Source organism: Coccinella septempunctata, chromosome 1, assembly GCF_907165205.1.
Source record: "Coccinella septempunctata chromosome 1, icCocSept1.1, whole genome shotgun sequence".
Lineage (NCBI taxonomy): Eukaryota > Metazoa > Arthropoda > Insecta > Coleoptera > Coccinellidae > Coccinella > Coccinella septempunctata.
The window spans coordinates 16,512,761-16,537,002 of NC_058189.1; the positions used below are offsets into that span (position 1 = coordinate 16,512,761).

At 34.3% G+C, this 24,242-nt stretch overlaps 1 protein-coding gene and 1 pseudogene across 1 annotated transcript in view; one reads left to right on the forward strand and one right to left on the reverse strand.

Moving 5' to 3' along the window:
- The window catches only part of LOC123322790 (bone morphogenetic protein 1-like), a 206,672-nt gene that overhangs the window by 22,923 nt on the left and 159,507 nt on the right, over window positions 1–24,242 (forward strand). Inside the window, exon 3 of the mRNA XM_044910808.1 lies at window positions 13,217–13,317. Within this exon, the coding sequence (XP_044766743.1) occupies window positions 13,217–13,317 (101 nt within the window). The remainder of the gene's footprint in view (window positions 1–13,216; window positions 13,318–24,242) is intronic.
- LOC123310225 lies at window positions 20,502–23,325 on the reverse strand (annotated as a pseudogene).

Sequence of the window (24,242 nt, forward strand, 5' to 3'; positions counted from 1 at the left end):
ATATACAATTGCCCTCATATCTGATTCAATTAGTTTCATATTTGATAGCAAATTTCTTAACCAGCAAGCATCAACAATACAAGAACTTAGGGCTATAATTTCTGCTTCAGCAGTTGAGATGGCAACCGTATTTTGCTTCTTTGAGCTCCATGACACAATATTACCATACACAAATGAACAAAAACCACTTGTTGACTTCCTATCTATTGTGTCACCACCCCAATCTGCATCTGCATAACATGTTATCAAGTTGATATTTCTTCTTTTATAAACTAAGTTCAACTCCAAACTTCCTTTAATGTATCTTAGAACTCTTTTGAGTGCTATTAATAAATTTTTACTTGCACAGTTTTGATAACGTGATAGTAAACTAATACTAGAACACAAATCTGGTCTTGTACCAAGCATAGCATACATTATACATCCTATCATCCTCCTACACTGATTTTCAATTTCAAAACTTTCAGAACAATCTCTCTTTAATGCGATATGATCAAATTTCGGTTCCATAGGTGTAAACACAGGTTTGCACTCAAACATGTTAAATTTCCTGAGTACATTTTCTAAATAATGTTTCTGATTTAGAATAATTGTATCTGAATTTTCCTGTTTTATAGATATACCCAAAAAATATTTCAGCAAACCTAAATCTTTCATTTTGAAATATTTACTTAAATTAGATTTTAAATTTTTTATATCTTCATGATTAGAACCACTTATTAAGATGTCATCAACAAAAATTGCAACATATAGTTCTTCATTGTCAATTTTCATGTACAAACATTCATCATATAAATTCTTTGAAAAACCTTGTTCTAACATGAACTTATCAAACTTTTCGTACCAACAAATTGGAGCATTCTTTAAACCATAAATTGCCTTATTTAGTTTGCAAACTTTGTTGCTTTCTGTTTTAAGACCTTTTGGCAAATACATATAAAGTTCTTCTTTCAATTCCCCATGTAAAAAAGCATTGCAAACATCCATTTGATAAACGGTCCAACCCCTGTGAACACACACAGCCAGAATTACTCTAATAGTGTTCAATCTAACCACTGGACTATAAATGTCCTGATCAATATTTTGTTTGAAACCTCTAGCAACAAGTCTGCATTTAAATTTTACATTCTTACCTTCATCATCCTTTTTTATCTTAAAGATCCATTTGCTGTCTATAATTTCACCTTCGTTTGGTTCCTCTACAATATCCCAAGTGTTATTTTCTAATAAAGCTTTCACCTCATCCTCCATTGCCTCCTTCCATTTTGAAGCATACTTACTCTCCATTGCTTCTTCGTAGGACATTGGTTCATCCCCATCTAGGCTGAAGTAGCCTAATTCATAATCATCCCTCAAATGTTGAGGAAGTTTGAGTGTCCTATGTGGCCTCAGTCGTTCACCTCTGTTTTGTGCTGTGTCCAAAATCGTTGTTGAACCTTCACTTGACAAGTCTGAAGTTTCTGAGGTGGGTTCTAATTCTGTCTGTGTTACACTACCAGAATCTTCTACCTCATCATCATTTTCTGCTTTGTTCAGTATCAAGTATTCCATATCTTTTTCTCCATTTTGTGGTGTGAATATTACCTCTCTTTCTATTTCGACCTTGTTGTTCCTTTCATAAAAGACTCTGTATCCTTTTACATTGTCTGAATAACCCATAAATATTCCCTGTCGACTCTTCACATCCAATTTTCTCCTTTTTTCTTTAGGTATATAAGACCAAACTTTCGTACCAAAAATACCTTTTATCATTTTCACATCGAAGGCTCTATTATATACTAATTCGTTAGGTGTCTTACCCTTGACCGGACTTGCACCTGTTCTGTTTATCAAGAAAACTGCTGTGTTGGCGGCTTCCGCCCAAAAAATCTTTGGTAAGTTACTATCTGCAAGCATTGCTCTAACTGCCTCAATAATCGTTCGAAACTCTCTTTCAGCTCTACCATTTTGTTGTGGGGTGTAACTTACTGTGTATTCATGTTTAATCCCGTTGTTCTTCAATAATGTGCTCACAGCACGATTTGTAAATTCTGTACCATTATCGCTTCTTATGACTTTAACCGAGTTACCTGTTTGATTTTTGAAAAATATTATAAACTCTCTCAATATTTCATATACATCAGATTTATTCTTCAGAAAATATTGGAATCTATAATTACTAAAATCATCTTTCAGCAGCAAAATATACCTAGCATTATTCCATGATGGTTGCTCCATCGGACCACATAAGTCTACATGTAATAAATCACCTAAATGTTTTGACCTACTTTTGTTAATTTTGAATGGTTCTCTACAGTGCTTACCTTGAATGCAATGACTACAGAATTGATCAGCGTTCTTGAAAATCATATTTTGATTTTGTAATGTATTTGTAATATACTTAAAATTTTGATGAGCTAAAGCTCTGTGCCACCACATAATATCTTGAGTTTGGTGCACTAAAAAACATTTATCAACTTCTAAATTTTCATTATAACTATAATGCTCTGCGTGTTCACAACCATTGGACCCCTCATCAAAATTAAATACCATTTTATACAATTTATCTGAACGATTTGCTACAGCTACAATAATATTTTCATTATTAACAAATTTTGCACTTTTAGCATCCGAAACCAGAGTCAAACCTTTGTCTAATGCTTTACCTTGAGAAAAGAGATTAATTTTCAAGTCTGGCACATATAGAACATCATAAAGAGTAACATTATGAAAACATTTACCATTATAAGCTGAGACACAAATGTTACCTATTCCTTGTGCATTGAGATTTGTACCATCACCAATCTTGACCCATTTTGCCTCTTTTAGTTTCATAAAATTGCAGAACAGTTCCCTCTGCTTGCACATATGTTGTGAAGCTCCACTATCGAGATACCATTCCAGATTTTCTTGGGAGGAACCAGTGATTAGGGCATAGTTCCCATTGTTTTGATTTGTCGATTGATGTCCATTATTCTTATCCCTCTCTTCTTTCTTCTTCTTCAGGAAACAATTCTTCAGCAGATGACCTTTCTTCTTGCAGTAGTTACATTCAACATTCTTGCATTGAAATTTGAGATGACCAGCTTTGCCGCATATGAAACATTTCTTTATTGGTGAACTTTGTTGGGCAGTATTTCCTTTTCGAACTGACATTAAGGCTGTAGAAGACTCTTCTTTACCAAATCTTTCTTCTTCTATAAGGAGTCTTGCTGTCAAATTATTCAGTGTTTGATTTTCAGCAGAAACACTATCCCATGCAGATTGGAAATGTTTATATTTTTCAGGTAAGGCCATAATAATTTTTGTCATCACCATCTTCTCAGGAATTTCTTCACCCTGCTGCTTTAGTTTGGCCACTAGGTTGGTGACTTTGGTTAAAAAACAGCTAATATTTTCACCCTCGAACTTGAGATTATAGAATTGTTCGTTTAATAAATGAGTGCTGACCTCTGATCTTCTTTCGAAGATGTTCTCCAGTTTAAGCCACATTTCCTTGGCGGTTTCACACTGCATGACGTGAGAAATAACTTCCTCCTCCATCCTCATGACCAGGGCTTCTTGGGCTTTAGCATCCTTTAACCTCCATTTGGGGATTTCTGTTGCTTCAATGGGAGAATTTTCATTTCCACAGGTGATATCATACAATCCCTTTGATAATAGAGATACCCTTGCTTGGAACTTCCATATATTCCAATTTGTGTTATTCAACTTAATGGGAGAAAGGGCCTCCATATTGACCTCGTGGTATCGGAGTAGAAAGAACGCAGATCCTTCACAGATTACTATATTTTTGAAACACTAATAAGCCGTGACTGGGCCCATAACCTTTTGATCTTTTGATTTAGTGTTTCTTAATTAGCAATATAATAAAAGGATTAATGAAAGCTTTTTACTTAAACTCCAGAAGCTTTATTCCACAACAACGATACTTGCTAATATGCACATGTCTAACTGTCCATGCCGGAAACGGAAAACACAGTTCTTTCATTGACAGTCAGTGTCACCAATATACATTTAGTGGAAATGAAAACAACCATAACACCATCATTTGATTGAACTACAACAATAACTTATATTTATATATGCCCGAAACACATTTACAAATAAGTGCTTCAGTAGAAAAGTGGAAATTTGTCAGGATGATTTTGTATGTAGGTACTTTTTATCATTAGAACCTAGAATATTGAGGTAGTTGTTTGTTTCATTATTATGGATATTCAGTAAATTCATGTTTATATTCCCTAGAAAAATTTCTATGTTTTTGTTTATTCAGGGTGGACAGATAGTTTTATAAATCGTCAGTATATTCAGTAGTGTTTGTCGCGGGAGGTCTGTAATATGCTGTCAGTCCTATTTTGTTCTGTTTGGAAAGATGATTAGTGGTGAATGTAGCTCTTAGGAAACGGCTGTTATTTATCTTCACTGTTGTTACATCCGCTGATATGTTGTTTTTGATAAAAATCATGGTTCCATCGCATTTGTTTAATGTTGATTCGTTGTATTATTGGGTGAAGTTAAGAATTGAAAAGTTACTCACCGAATCTATTTGGCCGTTTGTATATTCACAAGTAGTACATCTATATGCTTTCTTAGACTTCGTATATTAAAATGTATCACCCACAAAGTATGATTCTCATTGTCCAACTTCGCCCGAAAATAATCATGAAAATCTTCATATATTTCAGTTTCTGTGGTTTGGTTATCCAATTCGTTGATGAATTCGAGCATCAACCTGAACTAACAAAGTTAGAAATAGAAGTGATCCCCCCTTGAAGAATATGTTTTATTCATATTCACACAGTATACCACTGATGTACAATACAAAAAAAGCATGAACACATGAATGGAGAAATTGAAATCATGGAATATCAACGAACAAACACACATAGTTGAAGTTACAACCTTGGAAAGTAAAAGTAAGAGAAAGAATAAGAAAAAAAAAATGAAAAATAGCAATAATTCGCTTGACTGAAACATTTTGGATTTAGTGTTGAATACATTTGTCTAAGTCCATTTTACTTCGTATTATTGTGACCTTATTGTCGGCGTTCAGGTATATTTTGCCTGACTCGGTCCATACCTGCTTCAGTCCGAACTTTGAGATTGCATCATTGAGAAGTTCAACCCTTGATTTGGTCAGGTCTTCACGAATTACTATTCCTGTGCCCTCTAGGAGCTTCTTTTTAGAATATATCTGTTGCTTGACCTCTTCGTTTTTCAATTTGAGATAAATTCCCATGGTTCTGAAGTCATTTCTGGTCCCAATTCTATAGCAGATCGTATCATATCATATCAAGGTGAAGATTGTGATATTCGTCGATGATACTTCATTCTTGGTTACCGCTGAGAGTTTGAAAGGTCTTGTTGAATTATGTGCTATTCGAAGCTTTTGCTAATTGGTGTCAAACGAATTCACTAGTTCTCAATTTAGAAAAAACAGAAGTGATAAATTTCGGATTGAGAGAATCAGGTCCTTCAACTCTTAACTATGGCCCTAACTTCCTAATTTCCAAGGACTCCACGAAGTTCCTAGGTGTCTACATTTACAATTGCTTAAGATGGTCTGACCATGTTGCCTATATTAGTGGAAAACTTAGTTCATCCTTCTATGCAATACGCAGAATGAAAGATAAATAATCTTCCACTCTCAGCTGTTTTGAGTGTCTATTACAGTTTGGTGTATAGTCATCTTGCCTACAATATCATGGTTTGGGGTTACTCTGTTGATCTTGTTAGGGTATTTATAGCTCAGATGCTCATTCTTAGGATGATATTGGGTCTTGATCCTCGGGAATCCTGTAGACCTATTTGTTTGAAGTTTGGGGTGCTGACTGTTCCCTGCATCTATTTATACGAATGCCTTCTGTTTGTTAAGAAAAATGAGGGGAGCATCATTAAACTTTCTAGCTTCAACAATTATGGTACAAGAAATACCAATACATTATTCATACCCAAGTATAGGACAGCAAAATATGAAACTTCTGCTGAATATCAGGGTATAATATTATTCAATCATCTACCTGATTCAATGAAGACTCTAAATTTGTCTAGTTATTCTAAAAGATTGAAATCGCTCCTTTTGAATAAATGTTATTATAGTATCAGTGAATATCGGAATGATAATTGTGTTATTAATTTTTCTCTCTTTATCTTCTTGTTTTGTTCATTCATTGAATTATTTTATGACTTGTCCAATACACTGTACTTGTGTCTGAATGGATCAATGAATACATATCAAATATCTTGGAAGTTAGGTTTCGAACTAATTTCAGGGTTCTATAACTAAGGACGAAGTGCTGTATGCGGTCAAAATAGCAACAAATATTAAAGCTTATTATGGACCTGACGAGATTTCATCGGAACTCATAAAGCTGATAGATGAAGATAATATCGAAGTACTTGTGGATATATTTAACACAATCTATCAGTCTGAACATATTCCCATATTTGCGGCCATACCCAAAAATGCCCATCCGAAAAGTTGTGATGACAATCGCACTTTTAGTTTGATATTGTGTCATACCCTGAAGATTTTCTTGAAAATCATCCATAATAGAATACATAGGAAAAACGTGGCAGTCTTTACTTTTACTGACTCTTAATTTGGTTTTAGGAAGGGGGTTGGAACGAGAGAAGTTTTGTTTGCCATAAATGTCCTCTTATAGGGCTGTAGGGATAGCAATAAAAACGTGTACATCGGATTTGTTGACTACCGAAAATCTTTCGACACAATCAAACATGTACTCATAAACGTTTTAAATGAACGTCTAGATCAACAAGATATAAATGTATTATAATTCGAATCATTTTTGTCGTTCGATCCGAGATCCTCATTGATATTAAATTTGTGACAATTTGTGCTAATAAACAAGTTAATAATAATAGTCAAAATGGTTTTAACTCTTGAAACACGAGAAGAAATTGAGTTGGTGGTGCAATTCGCAATAAATAAATGTTTGAAAAATAATTCATTCATTGGAAATATTATATCTACCGTATCGAAAGCCATCATCGATACAATCGACAAAAAATTATCGTCTCTGAATGAAAGACTGGATAGTCTGGATCAGGCTTAACGAATAACTAATCTGAAAATCTTCAACTTAGAGGAAAGCCGTGAAGAAAATACACGCAGTGAAATTTTGAATCTTTTCACCACCGTTATGGCAATTGATATCACAACAAATGACATCAATTTGTGCTACACAGTTGAAAGAAGGGAGGAAGGTCAAGTTAGAGCTGTTTTTTTGGAGCTTAAAACACTTGAGATGAAGGAGATCTTATATGGTCTTAAGAAAACGCTCAAAGGAACGGGGGTTGTAATCAGAGAGGACCTAACGAAGTCTAGAGTATCTCTACTACGAGGATATATTGAAAAATTTTTAGAACCAAACAAAATTTCAATGTCAAAATATTTTATTACTCAACATATTCTCCGTTCAATTGGATACATTTATTACGGCGAACCTGCAACGTCTCTAGACTTTTCAAAAAATATGTTTCTTCTTGTTCTGACCACCAGACCTCCACAGCTTTTATTACCTCCTCGTTGGAAGAAAATTTACGACCTTTTAAACTTTTTTGTTTGTGGAAAGAGATGATAGTCGGATGGAGCCAAATCAGGTGAATAAGGGGGGTGTTCTAGTAATTCAAACCCTGAATCACGACTTTTTTGCATGGCAACATGAGATTTGTATGCAGGGGCGTTGTCCTGCAAAAACACCTTTGGATAGCTCTCCGCGTCTTTTCTCTTCAATTTTTTTCCGTAGAGTGGTCAGTAATTTCGAATAGTCATCTCCGGTAATTGTTCTACCCGTATCCAAAAAATCAATCATGATTCCTTCATGGCAATCCCAAAAAGCTGAAGCAAAAACTTTTCCAGCAGATTTTTGGACACGAAACTTCTTAGGCCTTGGAGAACCAGAGTGTCGCCATTCCATCGATTGTTGCTTTGTTTCTGGATCGTAGAAATCATATTTTTAGCTGTGAAGAAGTCTGAATATACAGACGAAATGTCGCTTAATTAAAAAGTTGTTTTTGAAAGGCTGTCCTATTCCCATTTAACTCAATTAACTTGTTTTAACAGAAATTTATGTTTGATTGGATTATGTGAAAAAATTACTTCCATTAAATTTTAAAGGAAATTGGGCCATATCATTGTTTATTTTTGAATGATGCGCTCGACACAAAAGACTTCTTTATTATACATAGATTAGAGCGATTAGAGCTTAACTTCTCATCGATTTTTTTAAGCGCCTCATGGCCGTATGCACCGTTCGATTAAACGAAGATTAAGCTCTGAAACGACGTTTAAGCGTAGAATTCCTATGAAATAAAAAAGACGTTTGAGGAATTGATCTCGTTCAATGAAACGTTCCATATGGCCATTAATATAACATATCCACGACATTAGGTACATCTCCAATGCCTTCTATGCTCCTATCACAATCTCCTGTAGATAGGTGTCCTTAATCACTATCTGTTCCCAACCTCCATCCTATCGAGAACATTGGATTCAACTACCGTGTAGATAACGATATTGCAGTCCAATGTATCGAACGGATGAACCCTTAAGCGTTGGTTATTGACCAACTAATTCTCCCTGATTTCAGACAGAGATAATTAAAGGCATGCATGATTAATGTGAGCTTACATTGTTATGCTTCCGATCGAGGTAACATCAGTCCCACCAATTTTCCCATATTAGATGCCATAGAGATAGTAATTAATTATTTACACGATATTGACAATATTGAATAATGGATGTCGACTATTCCACTCGTACAATATAAAGAAGAATTTTCTATAGACTTAATTTACCGGTAAAACATAAAGCTTGGTAGGACCACTATAATGGTCTAAAATGTATATTAATTGAATATTTGTCAAACTGAAATATCTTCCGTGCAGCTTCCGTTGATTCTTGAATAATGGAACATCACGCAATACTAAAAGAATAAAACTACCGATGAATCGAAAAAGTTAACAGTTTCATTGCGTAATTATTCCTTCTACATAGAAGAAAAAACCGGAACAGATTATAAAGAGTCAAATGTCTACATAAAAAGATAATCTGAAATGAAAATAATAAAATTTCGTTTTCTCGGGATATTGAGATTCCCAATCTTGTTTTTGGTACCCCTTGAACATATAGTCAAAAGAAAATTGTATGATAGAAAAAGCAGCAGGGTACCAGGGAACTTGCTTATATTGTGTGAATATAAAAAATAACAAGCTTAAACCTGCCGCTTCACTCGCGTAATATTACATTGTAAAACAATGGTGAATATAATTGGAAGAAGCCGAAAATCAACAAACCTCACTACGTCAAAGGAAATCGAAAAGTAATAATGATCGATAATCAATATCAAAAAATTATTCAGCATGTCACTAAAACCCTCACGATAAAGAAAACTAAAAACCTTAAAAAAACAACTCTACAATTTCCTATTCGCCCCGATTTAACTACGGTCGTCAACTTTATCACGATCCATTTTCAAATCGAAATGATTATCATTATTGTAATGAATCCCAGTTTTCTGAGAAAAATTGGAGTTCATTTTAGTGCATTCCTTTCGTTTCATATTTCCGCCTTTGAAAATATTTAATTCTCAAATATTCAGTACATTCATTCCGACAGGCAGAGTAAATGTAAAAAACCGTTTATTTGTGTTTAACGTTGTTTTTCTTGCATGCCGTTGAAGATTTCGACGTTTTTCTGATGTTGATATGCGATAAACCGGAGCTGACGACGTTTTTCATTCTTGTCGCATTCTGAAATTTTCAGATTTTTAACGTGTGGGGGGATTTGCCTATAAAAGCAAATTTTCCCCCGCGACGGTCTTTTTTTTACTTTTTGATTTCTGCTCTTTTACGTTCGACTCTTTTACTTTTTGATTTCTGCTCTTTCGCTTTGACTCTTTTACGCTCCGTACTTTTCTGCGATTCGACGTTAATTGTGTGCACGACAAGCCGTTCAACAATTTTTAAAATAATTTTGTGTTGCGAGTATTAGTGCTATTAGGAATTAATTTTTAGGTAGAAATGAAGGAGATAGGTCCCCGTCTTTACCGTTCAGTTTCTTAATTAGACCTACACGGGTTACTTCTTTGACACTGCTGTACTGCATGGCTTTCTGATATATTTTATCGTACTTTACCCTGTTCCGCGAGTCTGACTTCTCCCTTCCCTATCAGTCATGGCGCGTAAGCCCTCGGGGTACTGAAGGGAAAGTCCCGTCAATCCCCCTGTCCGCGTTCCGCGTCATAAGTGTTGAATCCGAAATCTCTTCTTTTCTATCAGTCATGGCGCGTAAGCCCTTGGGGTAGAGAATAAGAGATACCGCTCGTCGTCAGTGAAACCCCGTAGTTGCGCTAAAAATAGATCTTTTCTTCGCTATCAGTCATGGAGCGTTAGCCCTTGGGGTAGCGAGTAAAAGTCTCGTATAGATCCGCCCTGGTTGTGTTTCTCTTCATTGGAGAAATACAATTAATTACATCCCGAAACCGTATAGCCGTCATTTCACTTCGCGAGATCATCCTTAGTATCCATTTCGTCAGTTCTGATTGGCGCATTTTATTGAACAACCTTTGATTTTTCACTGTACCCGGTATAAACTTTATAAAGTGCTCGTGACCGGATAGAATTTCCCGAATGTATGTTTGCTGATAGATTCGCTCATGTTTCATACCTACACATATCTCCGTTGTACATATAATCAGTTTCCGAAGGTGTGAATAAACTAGTACATAATTTGATTTTGACTACTTCGTTATCGCTACCACCCTAGATAACAGCGAACTCTGTTTCCGACTAGCAGCTGCTCTGGTAGGTTTGCTATTCTTCCTAGTGAAAAGAATAGCTGGCGCTCGAGATAAGTTTTCTCGGAGGTAACCACGTTACATTATATCGATCGTGTACCCTTTAACTTCGCCCCTTAGTATCTGTCAAGTGACACCGCGATCGTGGTTAGATTTTAATTCTTGCATAAATTTGTATTTCTTCAACCAGTTATATCTTGCGATATATATTTCTGAAAAATATTCGGTAGAATAGATAGTAATTAATGTAACAAGTCCGGAAAATATATTTTTTTGGACAAATAGACAAAACTCTATTTTCGGGCGTGTTGCGTACAATATTTTTTCGGCAACCGTTTAGAATTTCAAATCGCTGTTGCTTTCCATATTTTATTGCGAATTGAAATAAAAAAACTTGCAAACTTTTGACAACTAATTTCATATGAACTGTCAGCCGTTAATTGGTTGCTATGGTAATGACATAAGAACGACGTGATCTTTCCCGGCCTAGTCCAGGAAGTACGCACTTCTTTCTCAAAGAAAAAGTTTAGCGTCTAAGAAACACATTTGAAGCACGAGATGGCGCTCACATCACTTCAGTCGCTTCGTTTCCTATCTTCATAACCCTATAATCCTTGCTCTAGATCACTGGTTCTTAACCAGTGGTCCGCGGACCACTGGTGGTCCCTGGAAGCACCCGAAGTGGTCCGCGAAGCCATCCGACAGGACATAGGGTTGAACCAGACTGAAGAGCACTTATTGATAACAATTATTTTATATTAGTTTTTTAGAAGAATGCCACCAAAACGAAAGTTTATTGAACTGGGTTTCTTCAATAGAAAAAATGGGGAGACTAGACCCCAATGCTCTCTCTTTTCATCGACACTGGTACTGGTAATTAAAAACAAGCATCGAAATCGGTTTGATGCCAGTGCCGACATGCCAGTTTGGCATTAAGTACCTAGCACTGAACCAAGGATTCATAAATTGGTGAAGAGTATGCAGTGAAAAAAGTCGCATTGAAATGATAAAGCTTCTGGTAAAACTTCGATTTATGCTCCACCTCAAATTTTAATAATTATTTTTTTATAGATAGAACTTTTTATAAGGAATCTAATGGTATTAGTCTCAATCTGCGGAAACTTATAGTTCGGCAGTTATGATTTTTTGAAAATTTTGTGGAGTGCTTTTTCTCGAATTCGACAAAGTGCCTACGTCAGATTTTTTTGCCGATTTTTTCCTAGATGCAAGAGAAGATACAGAATCTATTCGTACAACTATCAATCCCGGCAAACTTCTAATTTGAGAGAAACGATTTTTCGAAAATTTCATGAAAATACGTGCTATATCATTATATTATCATGAAAAATTATATTTTCACTTTTCGGTCCTTTAAACTTAAACTGAAATCGCCAAAATGATACTTTCATGTATGAAATTGTTTTTTCACTGACCTAACCCAACCTAACCTAACCTCAAAACAATTCAGTTCAATTTTTAGCCAAAATTGATCAATTATTCACATTTCTTCCAATGAATAACCTCAAAATCCCAATTGGTTAAGTTCTGTTGAGAAAAACATTCGAATTAATCGAGAATTACAGTGAACAAACATTCAAATGTCATAATTGAGTGAATTTAACGAACATTTCGAAAAATTATAGCTAATGAACTATAAATTTCCGCAGATTGAGATTACTACCATTCGATTCCTCATGAAAAATTCCATAATCTATAAAAAAAATAATCATCAAAATCTGAGGTGGGGCATAAATCGAAGTCGAGGCCGTTCATCCAAATTTATAACTACAACAACCTTGTTTATTCATTTAGAAAAATTGACATTTACGTACAATATTACTTCGAAACAGTTGGTGGTCCGTGACAAGACAACAATTTTGTCAAATGGTCCCTGATCACTAAAAGGTTAAGAACCACTGCTCTAGATCTTCTGATATTCGTCCGACGTGTCATGTGCCATGTTGCGTCAGATTACATCCATCCACTACTGCTTATGCTAGATTTTTGAATTACGCACAAGAAGTGGGCTCACATGCTTTCACGTCACGTTAGATTGATCTGTATTCATCTTAACTGGACGATCACTCACGGTGACAATTTATTATTTCGCTCAAAAACTACTGTTCTCATCAAACTAATATTGTTCGAATTTCCAATTGCTCGTAATTTCAATGCTGAAATGTCGATGAATCATTCATAGCAATTAGAGAAATTGGCGAATTTTCGAAAGCGAATACATGTTGACGCCAGTCCAAAGCGAATATAATTTCATTAGCTATGTCTATGTGGGTACATTGTTTCTCAGTGTCGACACTAGCAATAAATAATTGCAACGAATGAATAAATTATCCTGTACAATTGTTTTTACCCATTTACATGCTGATATGAGATAATTACCATTCTTTGATTTGCAGCCCTGGTTATCGTGATGACAACGCGTACTGGATTGGCGCTTCGGATAAAACATACGAAGGGGATTTCCGATGGTCCGATGGTTTACCTTTTTCTTATTCCAGTGAGTACAGACTACCATTTTTTTCATCTTCATTATATTTACTTATATGAGGGATAATGAGTTTTTCTGAAGGAATATGAATAATAATGACGAAACAAGTATTCAAATATTTGGCATATGGATGAATATAAGTGTTGGACAAATATTCGCTGAAAGGCGTATGACTCTATGCTTCTATATAATTGACTTCTGAATTATTGGAGATTCAGCACATAAATCAACAACAATAATTCCAATTTCAACTCTATTAAATATCCACACCTCTGTATTCGTAAATACCGACGAATATTTGATTAAAACAATGTGTGTGTATTCACCAAACATCCTGATATGTGGCACCACCACTATAAGAATAATTCAGACTATTACCATCCTTCAGTTCCACACTTCTTTGGCTATCACATTAGCTTCTTGAGTGTAACAGTCTAATAACTATAACCCCATCTGAAGAACCACTTGTGCATTGGTCAAAATTACATTGTTAATGAATGTAATGTAATTAATTGTCCGATCAATGATTTGACAAAAACCTAACAACAAGAGGTTTCACTCATGGATTTGAGCAGAACTGTCAATCACCTTGGGTTTTGTCTATATGTATAGCGCCCTCCTTGAGCAATACTGTAAATTTTTTTGCATACTGAAATCACTGAGACTCTTGCATTCCTGAGTAAATTGAAAAAGTAGCAGATGATTATTTTCATTAAGAGCGTACATAGGTAATCATTTGATGCAAGTATGAAACTCGAAATGGTCATGACTGAATTATCGATCGGAAACAATAATAAATTATAATAATAATATAGTAGATTTATTTCGAATATACGTTACAATGCGAAATAATGCAGTCCCTAATATGAAATATCGTCAGAAAAGAGTTTCAACAACGAAGCTGCTAGGTATTCAGATGTCGTCTCTTTCCACGTTTCAGCTCTCCCTCAAAAATTCTTCAACATGTAAGGTTTTATGTCAATCAGCATCCTGAATATTTTTAAGTGTGGTCTAGTTTCTTTCTTCTTCATCATCATCTTAATCATTTTATTGAAATATATGAGCATGAGCATTTGGATCCTTTCTCTGTAGATGTTTTTCTGTGAATTGAATATTGCTGGCTTGTTTTTCTTGTATTATACAGGATGGACCATCCATAACTTTCAACCCCGAATTTTGAGCGTTGGCATGGAATAACGAAAAAACGTCAGAAAAAAAATACACTCATGCAGGAAATTGAATTGCCTTTCCAACAAGGTGCTGCTCGACCCCTTTTCCCTATTCAAATATGAGAGATGTTAGGGGTTGCGGCTAGAGAGGTAGTGATATCAAACTCATTTAAACACCCTTATTTGTCTCCCTTTCAACAAAATTTGAGGTGTTTGATCGTTTTTCTGTTATTCCATCCCAAAACTCAAAATGCATATATGATAGGTTCAGTTCAAATTCATTCTTAGTTTTGAAGACAAAATCCAAACATTCTTGTATGTGCATCGCTGTAAATGTTAGTATTCCATTATTAACCCTGAGTTTTACTCTACATGTTTCTTTGTATTGTAGTTTGGAAATGATTTGGAGTGTCCTCTTGTTGAGATTGAATATCTGAACCGCCTTTGAAGTATGCCCATAAAACATGATTCTATATCTTGCATTCATTTCGAATATAATACTGCATAGTGAAGATTACTTTCATGTAGAATTTATCCAGATATCACGTAATTGCAGTCAAAGAATAACATACTGAAGCCAACTTCCGTAAAAACGATTTTTTTTTTAAATTTAATTGTAAGAACAGACAAAAACTCACCAGTTGAAGGTAAAAATACATGACTATTACACATCTTAAGATGATTTATTCTCGTATTTTTAACATTTAAGATCCTTAAAAAATAGTTTTTTCTTGTAGCCTGAAGGACACATAGATGTCCGAAACTATAAGTGCAATAAATCGCATTTTAAGTCACAAAAAAAGATCAATAAATCGCTTTTGAAGTTAACAAAAAAGCGGAATAAATAGCATATGAAGATAAACTATTTGCCTATAAACCGAATTCCGTACGCACACCTATACTCCATTCACTTTTATTTTAGCAGTCGGTTGGCCATGGAAATTTGACACATTTCACTCTGTATAGTACGAAAATGTGGGATTATGACGCTTGTCAAAACATTTTTGGGTTTTAAATCAACGCTATGTTGCCCGTTATACGTAAAAGTTTCTGTTATTTCGTATTTTATCACAAGGTCGGATCTCTTCGGAAAATTTGTGACGAACATAATTGAAGTTTATACAAACTGATTGAAGGCATACCAAATCCAGTTATTTGCATGGAAAATACAAGAGATCAGTATAATATCAAAATATGCACTAGCTTGAGGAGAGTTAATGTTAGTTATCTTCTTTGGTTAAAGTTTGAATACGTTACATCAGTTGTAGATTTCAAAAATATTAACCCGAAGATGAAATTCATATGATGCAGTGGTTGGGAATGGGTATCTCCTGGAGGAATCAACAGATAAATTGTTAAATTCTTCAACAAAACTCAACTTGCATCAATATAAGTAAAAGGAATTAAAGGAAGTTTCAAGTCAAGATGAACTTCACCTTTGAACAAAAATTTCACATGAATAAACAATTAACAGGACAATTGGCGCGTATTTGTGGCTGTTCATCTTAATACATTGATATAATAATAATAATTAGGTATTTATTGGTACCTTAAGGTATTCACAATGTATAGGACAAGTCAAATGAAAAATAGAAAAATCAATTTTCGGGAACTTATTCTACGATGACATTCATCGAAAATCCTGTAGTAAACTTTTCGCATTAATTCACTCAAACATAAACTTCTCAAATGCCACCACTTTTTTGGGTCTCCCAATAGAAGGAAATTCTTTGTCATCCTATTCATTCACAAGCTTTCTGATTGTGGAAATATTCAGCTGAAATATAATAGTACGAGATCCCGTTGCAGAATTACTACGTTCATTACGTACAGAGACAAACACACATTTTCACATACATTTACATAGATTCAGATGAAACATTCTCTCACATTGAATATGTTCGCTACCGTCTGACGTATTGTGGATTTTAGAATATCAGGGTATAACTATTTGAATGAGCGGACCTGAATTCTAAATATCACTTCCTGAAACCCCCTCTCTTTTTTCAATCACTTTTGGCATTTTCGTAATATTATTATAATTGATATAAGTTGTGGCAACGGCGTTATGACATTAACTACATTTCATGAGTGCCAACCTTAGTCCGTTCCAGTTACAAAAACTTGAGAAAATTATTTCATGGCCAACCGACTGCTAAAATAAATGTGAATGCAGTATACTTTCAATAAAAAAGTAAAGCACACATATCTTTTTTTCTGTTTGTAGCAACATTTGAATATTTTTTCACTCGCATTTTCACTTTTTAGATCACTTTCGCTAGCTTCGCTTTTCGCGTCATTTTCATTAGGAGTCATTTTCATCATTCATGAATTCGTTGATTCTTCGATCTAGCTCTGTGAAACTGGACAGCTGTCTTCATCGTGGTCTTTATTATTTCCCAGATTCGCCTAACCAGCAACGGATAAATGAAATATATTTTTAAACCAAAAAATGTATAACAAGTGCCGCAGTCGGTTATTAGAGCGGTTCAAGTTCTTCATTTATTTACATTGGGGTTTTCCGTTTCATCGAATTTTTTTTATCCTTCGAAAGTAATCCTTCCTTACCATGTATTCAAAATCGAAAAATAACCCTATATTTCTTGATAAACTATAAATCAAGAATGCTTCTTTTCGAATCTACATATAGGATGTTGATGTAACCGAAAAAACAAAGATAACCAGCAAAATAAATCGTTCAAGATAATTACCTATTTCAATTGCTCAAAATTTTCTCCATTACTTCTGATGCACGTTTCTGAGTGTTCAATCTTCGACTTAACAGTAACAACATCAATAACTAAGCAATGCATCGTTTCGTTCTGTCACGACCAACCTACAACAAAAGCACAGATTGTGCTGTGCATAAAAAGAGTTTTTGTTTTCGGGAAGGTGCATTCAGGACAAAGTGTAAGGTATTTTCAATTGGATTTTCAAATTAACTTCAAGATCGTGTACATTCTCAATTAAGGCTTTTCGGCGTGTATTTCATCAAGAAAAATGAGGTTATTTTTCGATTTTGAATCCATGGTTTACTTTAACATCTTGATATGCATATGAATCATATTATATTATATCACACGTATATGTGTGAACTATCTCACATTATATATTCGATACTCAACTGTGAATGTATGATTTTCTCTTTTATTCCTAAAATGAATTATGCTTGAGAATATATTAAGGTGTAAATATTTATATATAATTATATTTTTTACGATGAAAATTCCGTTTTTAAAAAACACAATTTTTATTTTGGAAATATACAACGATGACTGGAGACTACTCTATGTAATGAGACAAGCTAAGTAACTGATTGACTTCTGAATTAATTCTCTTGTTGCATCCTGAATGAATTTATATTTATAACATTGGGTTATCTTACAAGAGATAAGGATGCAGGTGCACTATTACGTAATATTAATATTGTATGGCTATATGTAGATTCAAATGAGTAACAAACAGAAGTCTGATTTAAGTTAATAAGGGTTAGGATTATGTAATTATATATATGAAAACATACCTCCTTACATATACATTTAACAAAGGATTAAGACCTTGTATGGAGAGCTTCAAATAGAAAATAAGCAATACAAAAACTCAGTTCTCAATTATACAGGGTGAGTCTTTGACTCGCACAAATATTTTAACAGTAGATTCTGGGGGTCAAAGAAACACTTTTTTATTTTACCATTTCTTTCGAATCGTCTCGGCTTAAAAGATACAGGCTGTTGAAAAATCATAAAAAATGTTATTTTTTGTTCTATCTCACAAACGGTTTTATCGAATGAAATGAATTTTTTTTTTTTTAGAAATTTCGCTTCAACCACAAGAGTTATTAGCGATGGAGTGGTACATATTAACATTATTAATTATATTAGTTTGACAATTTGTACACTGCTGAGAAAGTTTATGATATTTTCAACTTCACACTTTTCCACCAAAATGTCTTTCAGAGAACCTGTTATGAAATTTCTTATTCTTTCTTCGTGGTATCTTGGACATTCACAAAATATGTGTTTCACAGTTTGTTTCACGTTACACGTGTCACAGAAAGCTTCTTGGGTCCGGGTTATGAGGTGTTCGTGTGTTAGTCTGGTATGACCGATCCGGAGTCTACTTAGTATCACTTGGTGTCTCCTGATTTTCGGAATGTTTTTATGTGGTTCAAATGAATTTCGGAATATGATTTTTCATTTATTCGATGAATTTTTTTCAAACACAAGATAACACCCGCGTCCTCCACTTTTCTCATTATGAACATTACGTGTCATAAAAATACCAAGAATTCAAAGAGCCAAACTCTTGAAACTAAGTTATCTGATGAATATTTGAACGTTTTGTGAAATAAATGTGTTATTCATATTTCCTCGTATAATGCGCCCCTTTTAGAGTAATTTGATGTTCAAAAATTAAGAATGCGAAATTGGAAAAATTGGGTACTTTTGTTGAATATAAATCTGTTAAAAATATCCACAGATGTGTAATGTCACAGATTTAGCTATACTTTTTCAACTTTAAATTGAGACTAATTACATTCAAATTTGGGTCGAACAAATTCAAAATGAGAATAAGCAAACAATCTCATATTGGGAAATGATAAATAATGAAGGTATTGATCAGGCCATTTTGAGTGTTTTGTATTGATTCTGAAAATTTTCAATTGAATTTTCATAAAATAGCGTTCGATTAAGTTTATATTACAACTCTGAGTTTTCAAATGAATTTTTTCCTCATTTGGATTCTGAGTTACTTCTGAACAATTCTATGATGAAATATGAAAGAAAACTGAAAATAATTTTTCTCAATATGAAATTGTTAAGTCCCATTTTTAATGTGTCTATTCCCAATTCGATTGTGTTTGCCATTTTGAAGTTGCTTATTCTCATTTTGAATTTGTTTTTTCTCAATTCGAATGTGATAAGTCTCAATTTGAAGTTGAAAAGGTATAGTTATTCTAAAGGATATTTTGTTTTTCCAGCGGTGGCACAGCTCATTATGAAAACTCAAAATGGCTGTATCTTTTTATCACGGCCGAAGCGAAAAAAATTGTATAAAAAAAAGTGTTTCTCTCGACCTCAAGAATCAACAGTTGAAATATTTGTACGAGCCACAGACTCACCATGTATAGTCGGTCTAGCATACACTCTTCTCTTCCTGTGGATACTATCACTATACTATCAATGTTTCATATTGGTGAATAATACCGTCGCTGTAGTTTATTTATTTCTCGGCCATTTATCTCTCAGTCACTCCATGAATTTGTAGAAAACATGCGTAAAATTGGAAAAAAAATTCTGTGGAAGGAATGAAAAATCATTTTATTTTTTTCATACAGAAGAAACTTGTCTGCATCCATTCAAAATATCTCGGAGAACAAAATGAAATACTAACTGCTTTCGTTCCCCTAATTTTGTCTGTGGAAAAAAAAACGAAATTTCATCGAAGATATAAGTTTTCCAGAAGCATATTTCATCTCACAATGAGTTTAGCAACTGGCTCATTGCTGTTAGGAAACTGGAGAAGGTCCAAAAATTATTTCATTAGATTGAATGTTCTCACATCCCAAAAGTGTAACTGGGGTTCCATAAGCTTTCTGATTTATTGTTTCGTTTGCACGAAAGCGAAGTTCACTAAAACAATACTGGTACAAACCTTTAGATATTTTACTGAAAACTCCTATCTTTCGAGCAGAAATGTTTTCGTTCCGATGCTAGCTGAAAATGAAATGTTATGGGATACGTGGTTGAAGAAATGGCGTAATTGTTCGCATTCGTTTCAACAAATATAGGGTGAACCACAGTGGATGGGCCTGTTATAGAGAACAATATTCTGCTGAAAATTTGCATGTTGGCATTACTAGTCGATAACTTTCTCCCCAAAAATATTTTCAGTTTTCTGCAGCTTCCGGTTAAGCTCGAAACAAAATTGCACTTTTTTATTTCAAATGAAATACCCAGAATATGTCGCATCGTTACGCATAACTTAGTTACTTTTTAATTAGATTGTTTTAATTAGACTTTCTCAGGCTAATACAACTTTAAAATCTGGACGAACACCAAATCCAGGACCTGGTGGATCTCCGTTCAGTGATATTGGTTCACCATGAGGTTCTGAAGCAAATCTTCCGCTTCTTGGACCAGCTTTTGGCTTCTTGCCAGCCTTCAAGTCGTTCAAAATTTCATTTGTATCATTCACTGTTAAGTCTTCATAGTAGTCACATTCAACTTCAGAAATGGATTTTTGTCTTTGGATGTTTCTCCAACTCCAATAACCAAATTTTCTCTGCAGGCTTCCAAAACTTCATCAGAACCCCTAAGCCAACATGGTGTTGTAGTACAAACTTGTACATGATATTTGCCAGTTGGATTCCTCATGAACATGGTGTAAAAAGTAGCTACTTCATATACCCTCATTTTTGGCAGATTTAAAATTTCAGCAACTTTATGCATAGCAGAAAGGGGCAGCCATTCATACTGTCGTTGAGGCAAATCTAGAAGGGGAATCATTGCTGCACGTTTATGCCCTTCCGGATATATGGCAAGGATAGCATAGACCCTCTTCTGGTTTTCTGGAGTGAATTCAAATTCGATATCTGGATTATTTTCGGGTGTATCCCTATGTATAAACAAGCTATCATGTTGAAGGGGAGCTGTGGAATGTAGGGAACGAATTCCTGCGAAACGACCCACTACTGGAAACTTCAACAATATGCCATATCTTGGGTAAAAGCATAGACTTATAATACATGGACTCATTGTCACGTGACTTTTCAGTAGATCGAGAGGTTGGATGCATTAAAGAGAGAAGAGCTTATACGTTCTAATCGAATGAGAAAGAGATGAACTGATTCCGTGTGGCAATGTCAAAATCATATGATGGATATAAACAACTATGTGACGCAGACCTTGCCCACAAGATGTTCATACGTTGATTATTATTCACATTATATTTATTCTTGAATGAAACTCACATAATTTTTATATTTTCCATTCTGAAGGAATGTTAAGGAATTCCTGTTTGCCTTCTCGGAAGCTTGTTGGACATTTATTATGGAAAATTTTTACAATTTTCGCAGACTTTGCCCACAAGGTGTTGATACGTTGATTATTATTCTCATTACATCTATACTTGAATAAAACTCACATATTTTTGGACATAATTCATTTCGATGGAATGCTAGGGAATTCCTATGTGTCTTCTCGGGAGCTTGTTGAAAATTTATTAAAGAAAATTTTCGCATAAACTTGTATTCTATAACGTTTTGACAGCTTGCCCACAAACTCTCCATCTTATTCAACCTACCGACCTCTCTCTCACAGGCGGAGTCCATGTTATTATAAGTCTATGGGTAAAAGACAACGGTTTACGAGTTATGAGGATTCTTAAAAAAAAAGAGTGAAAACGAATATTTCTGCTGGAGACGTCTTTTCCGTAAAAACCTCTACCATTTTGAATTCAGCTATTATGAAGTATTTAAACTGTTACGAAATTTTCTTTTTGGTACATAAAAGAGCGTATAGGAATGTTTTTTAACCTTTATTTCTTCCACGTCAGTTACAACATACTGTATTCTGGAGAGTTGATGGTTCAGGGTTATAATTATTGTGACTTAATTGATATTTTTACGATTCGGAGATTCAGGTGAGATTGAAAAATTCCATCTTCAGCGCCTGTACTTGACAGGGAAGGTGGTGGTCAAGTACATGAGCTGAATTGTTTGAATGAATGAAATGAGATATATACATAATTTAGACTGATTCAAAAAAATTGACTTTCTTTTTTTTTTTCTAGAAACCCCCCCCCCCCTTATTATCTTCAAGGCATTGAAAAATGACATCTGTGAAAAATATTATCCGACAATATTATCATTAAGGGGTCGCTCATCGAGGATTTTTACTTTCCCTACTAATAACAGGAAGAAAAATTTATTTCTGATTAAAAAATTTTAGTCCGCAAACCAATGAACAGATTCAAATGAGCGATATATTTTTGTATAGGGAATTAGGTGCTCTATAAAAACTGTCCCATAAAATTTTTCGATAAAACGGCTCTTCAAAAAGATATTAGAGCTTGAAATGAAATTTTGTTGAAATATCTTTTTTTACTTAGATATCGGGTAAAAATTATTGGGATTTACTTTGAAAATTGGGAAATCGTTATCGAGAGTCACAATTAATATGATTTTATGTAGAGTTAAACCATTTATGACATCCCCAAATTGTCAACCTTAACAATTGTTAGTGAGTTTTATAATATTTCTTACTATCAAATTATTAATCATCTCTTATTTCTCATTCACTTGGGTCAGAAAAAATAGTTGGTTTTGTGCCCACTTTCAGAATACTGTTTGTTCTTAAACTTAGTACTTGTCTTCGGTTTGAGTCACAATGCAATTTTGTGTACCTAATCATTATTTGGTAAACCCAAAATTGGCGCTGTCTCAAATTTCCCGATAAATGATTTCATTACGTAGTGAAAGTTACATAGAGAATTTCAATTTCTTCAGAGACCCTTCTGTTGTTAACGATTCAGCGGAGCGAGTTCTTGCTTTAATTAAACTACTGAAAGAAGAAAGAAGAACACAGTTTCTTTTACAATTGACAAGTGATCAACGAACATCGTCATCGTTTTCCGGATTGCAAGAAAAAATTTGAAATGATCTGTTCAGAACATATTAATATAGATGTTGAAAATTCCAATGCCAATATTATTTTTTAACGCCGAATAAATGTTACAATGCATTCTATATGCGACCTATTTCTCCTATCATTAAACCTACCAATACCACAAATATCGAGAGATTTGTGGCAAAATTGATAATTCGCCTTCTTGTGGCCGCGGCCATTTTGAGTTCACAAAAATTCTGAATACACAAAATTGTATTGTGACTGATACTGAAGACAATTACTGAGTTTAAGATCAAACAGTAATCTGAAAGTGGGCACAAAACCAATCATTTTTTGTGGCCCAAGTGAATGAGAAATAAGAGATGATCAACAATTTGATTGTAAAAGAGTATAAAACTCTTAGGTACTCTCTAACAATTGTTGAGGTTGACACATTGGGAATAAATGATTTAAATCTACATAAAATCATATTAATTGTAACTCTTGATAACGATTTCCCAATTTTCAAAGTAAATTCCAATAATTTCTTCCCGATATCCAAGTAAAAACAGCTATTTCGACAAAAATTTCATTTCATGCTCTAATATCTTTTTGATGAGCCGTTTTTGTAGAGCACCTCATTCCGAATATAAAAATATATCGCTCAATGGAATCCATTCATTGGTTTGCGAACAGAATTTTTCAATTGGAAATAAATTTTCTTCCTTGCTATTAGTAGGGAAAATGAAAAACCTCGATGAGCGACCTCTAAATAATAATATTTTTGGCTAATATTATCACAGACGTCATTTTTCAATGCCCTGAAGATAATAAGGGGGGGTTTCTCGATTCTTCGATTTTTTGTATCACTCTATTATGTACCTACATATACATATACGTTTATTGAATTTTTTTAATACGAGCCATCAATTTGTGAGCTGATAGAGAATGCGTATATTGACAATCCTGTGAACTATGAGAGATAAATTTGCCACTTTCACGAAGATATATTAGATCATAGTTTTAGCATTTTTTCTATAAATCACCACACACCAATTTCTTTATGATCCCCCAATCCCAATCCCCCCCCCCCAATCCTCATTTAATTTGAGGTCGTCCATCTCCAATGATCCGTTGTCCCTTACGACACCAGTCA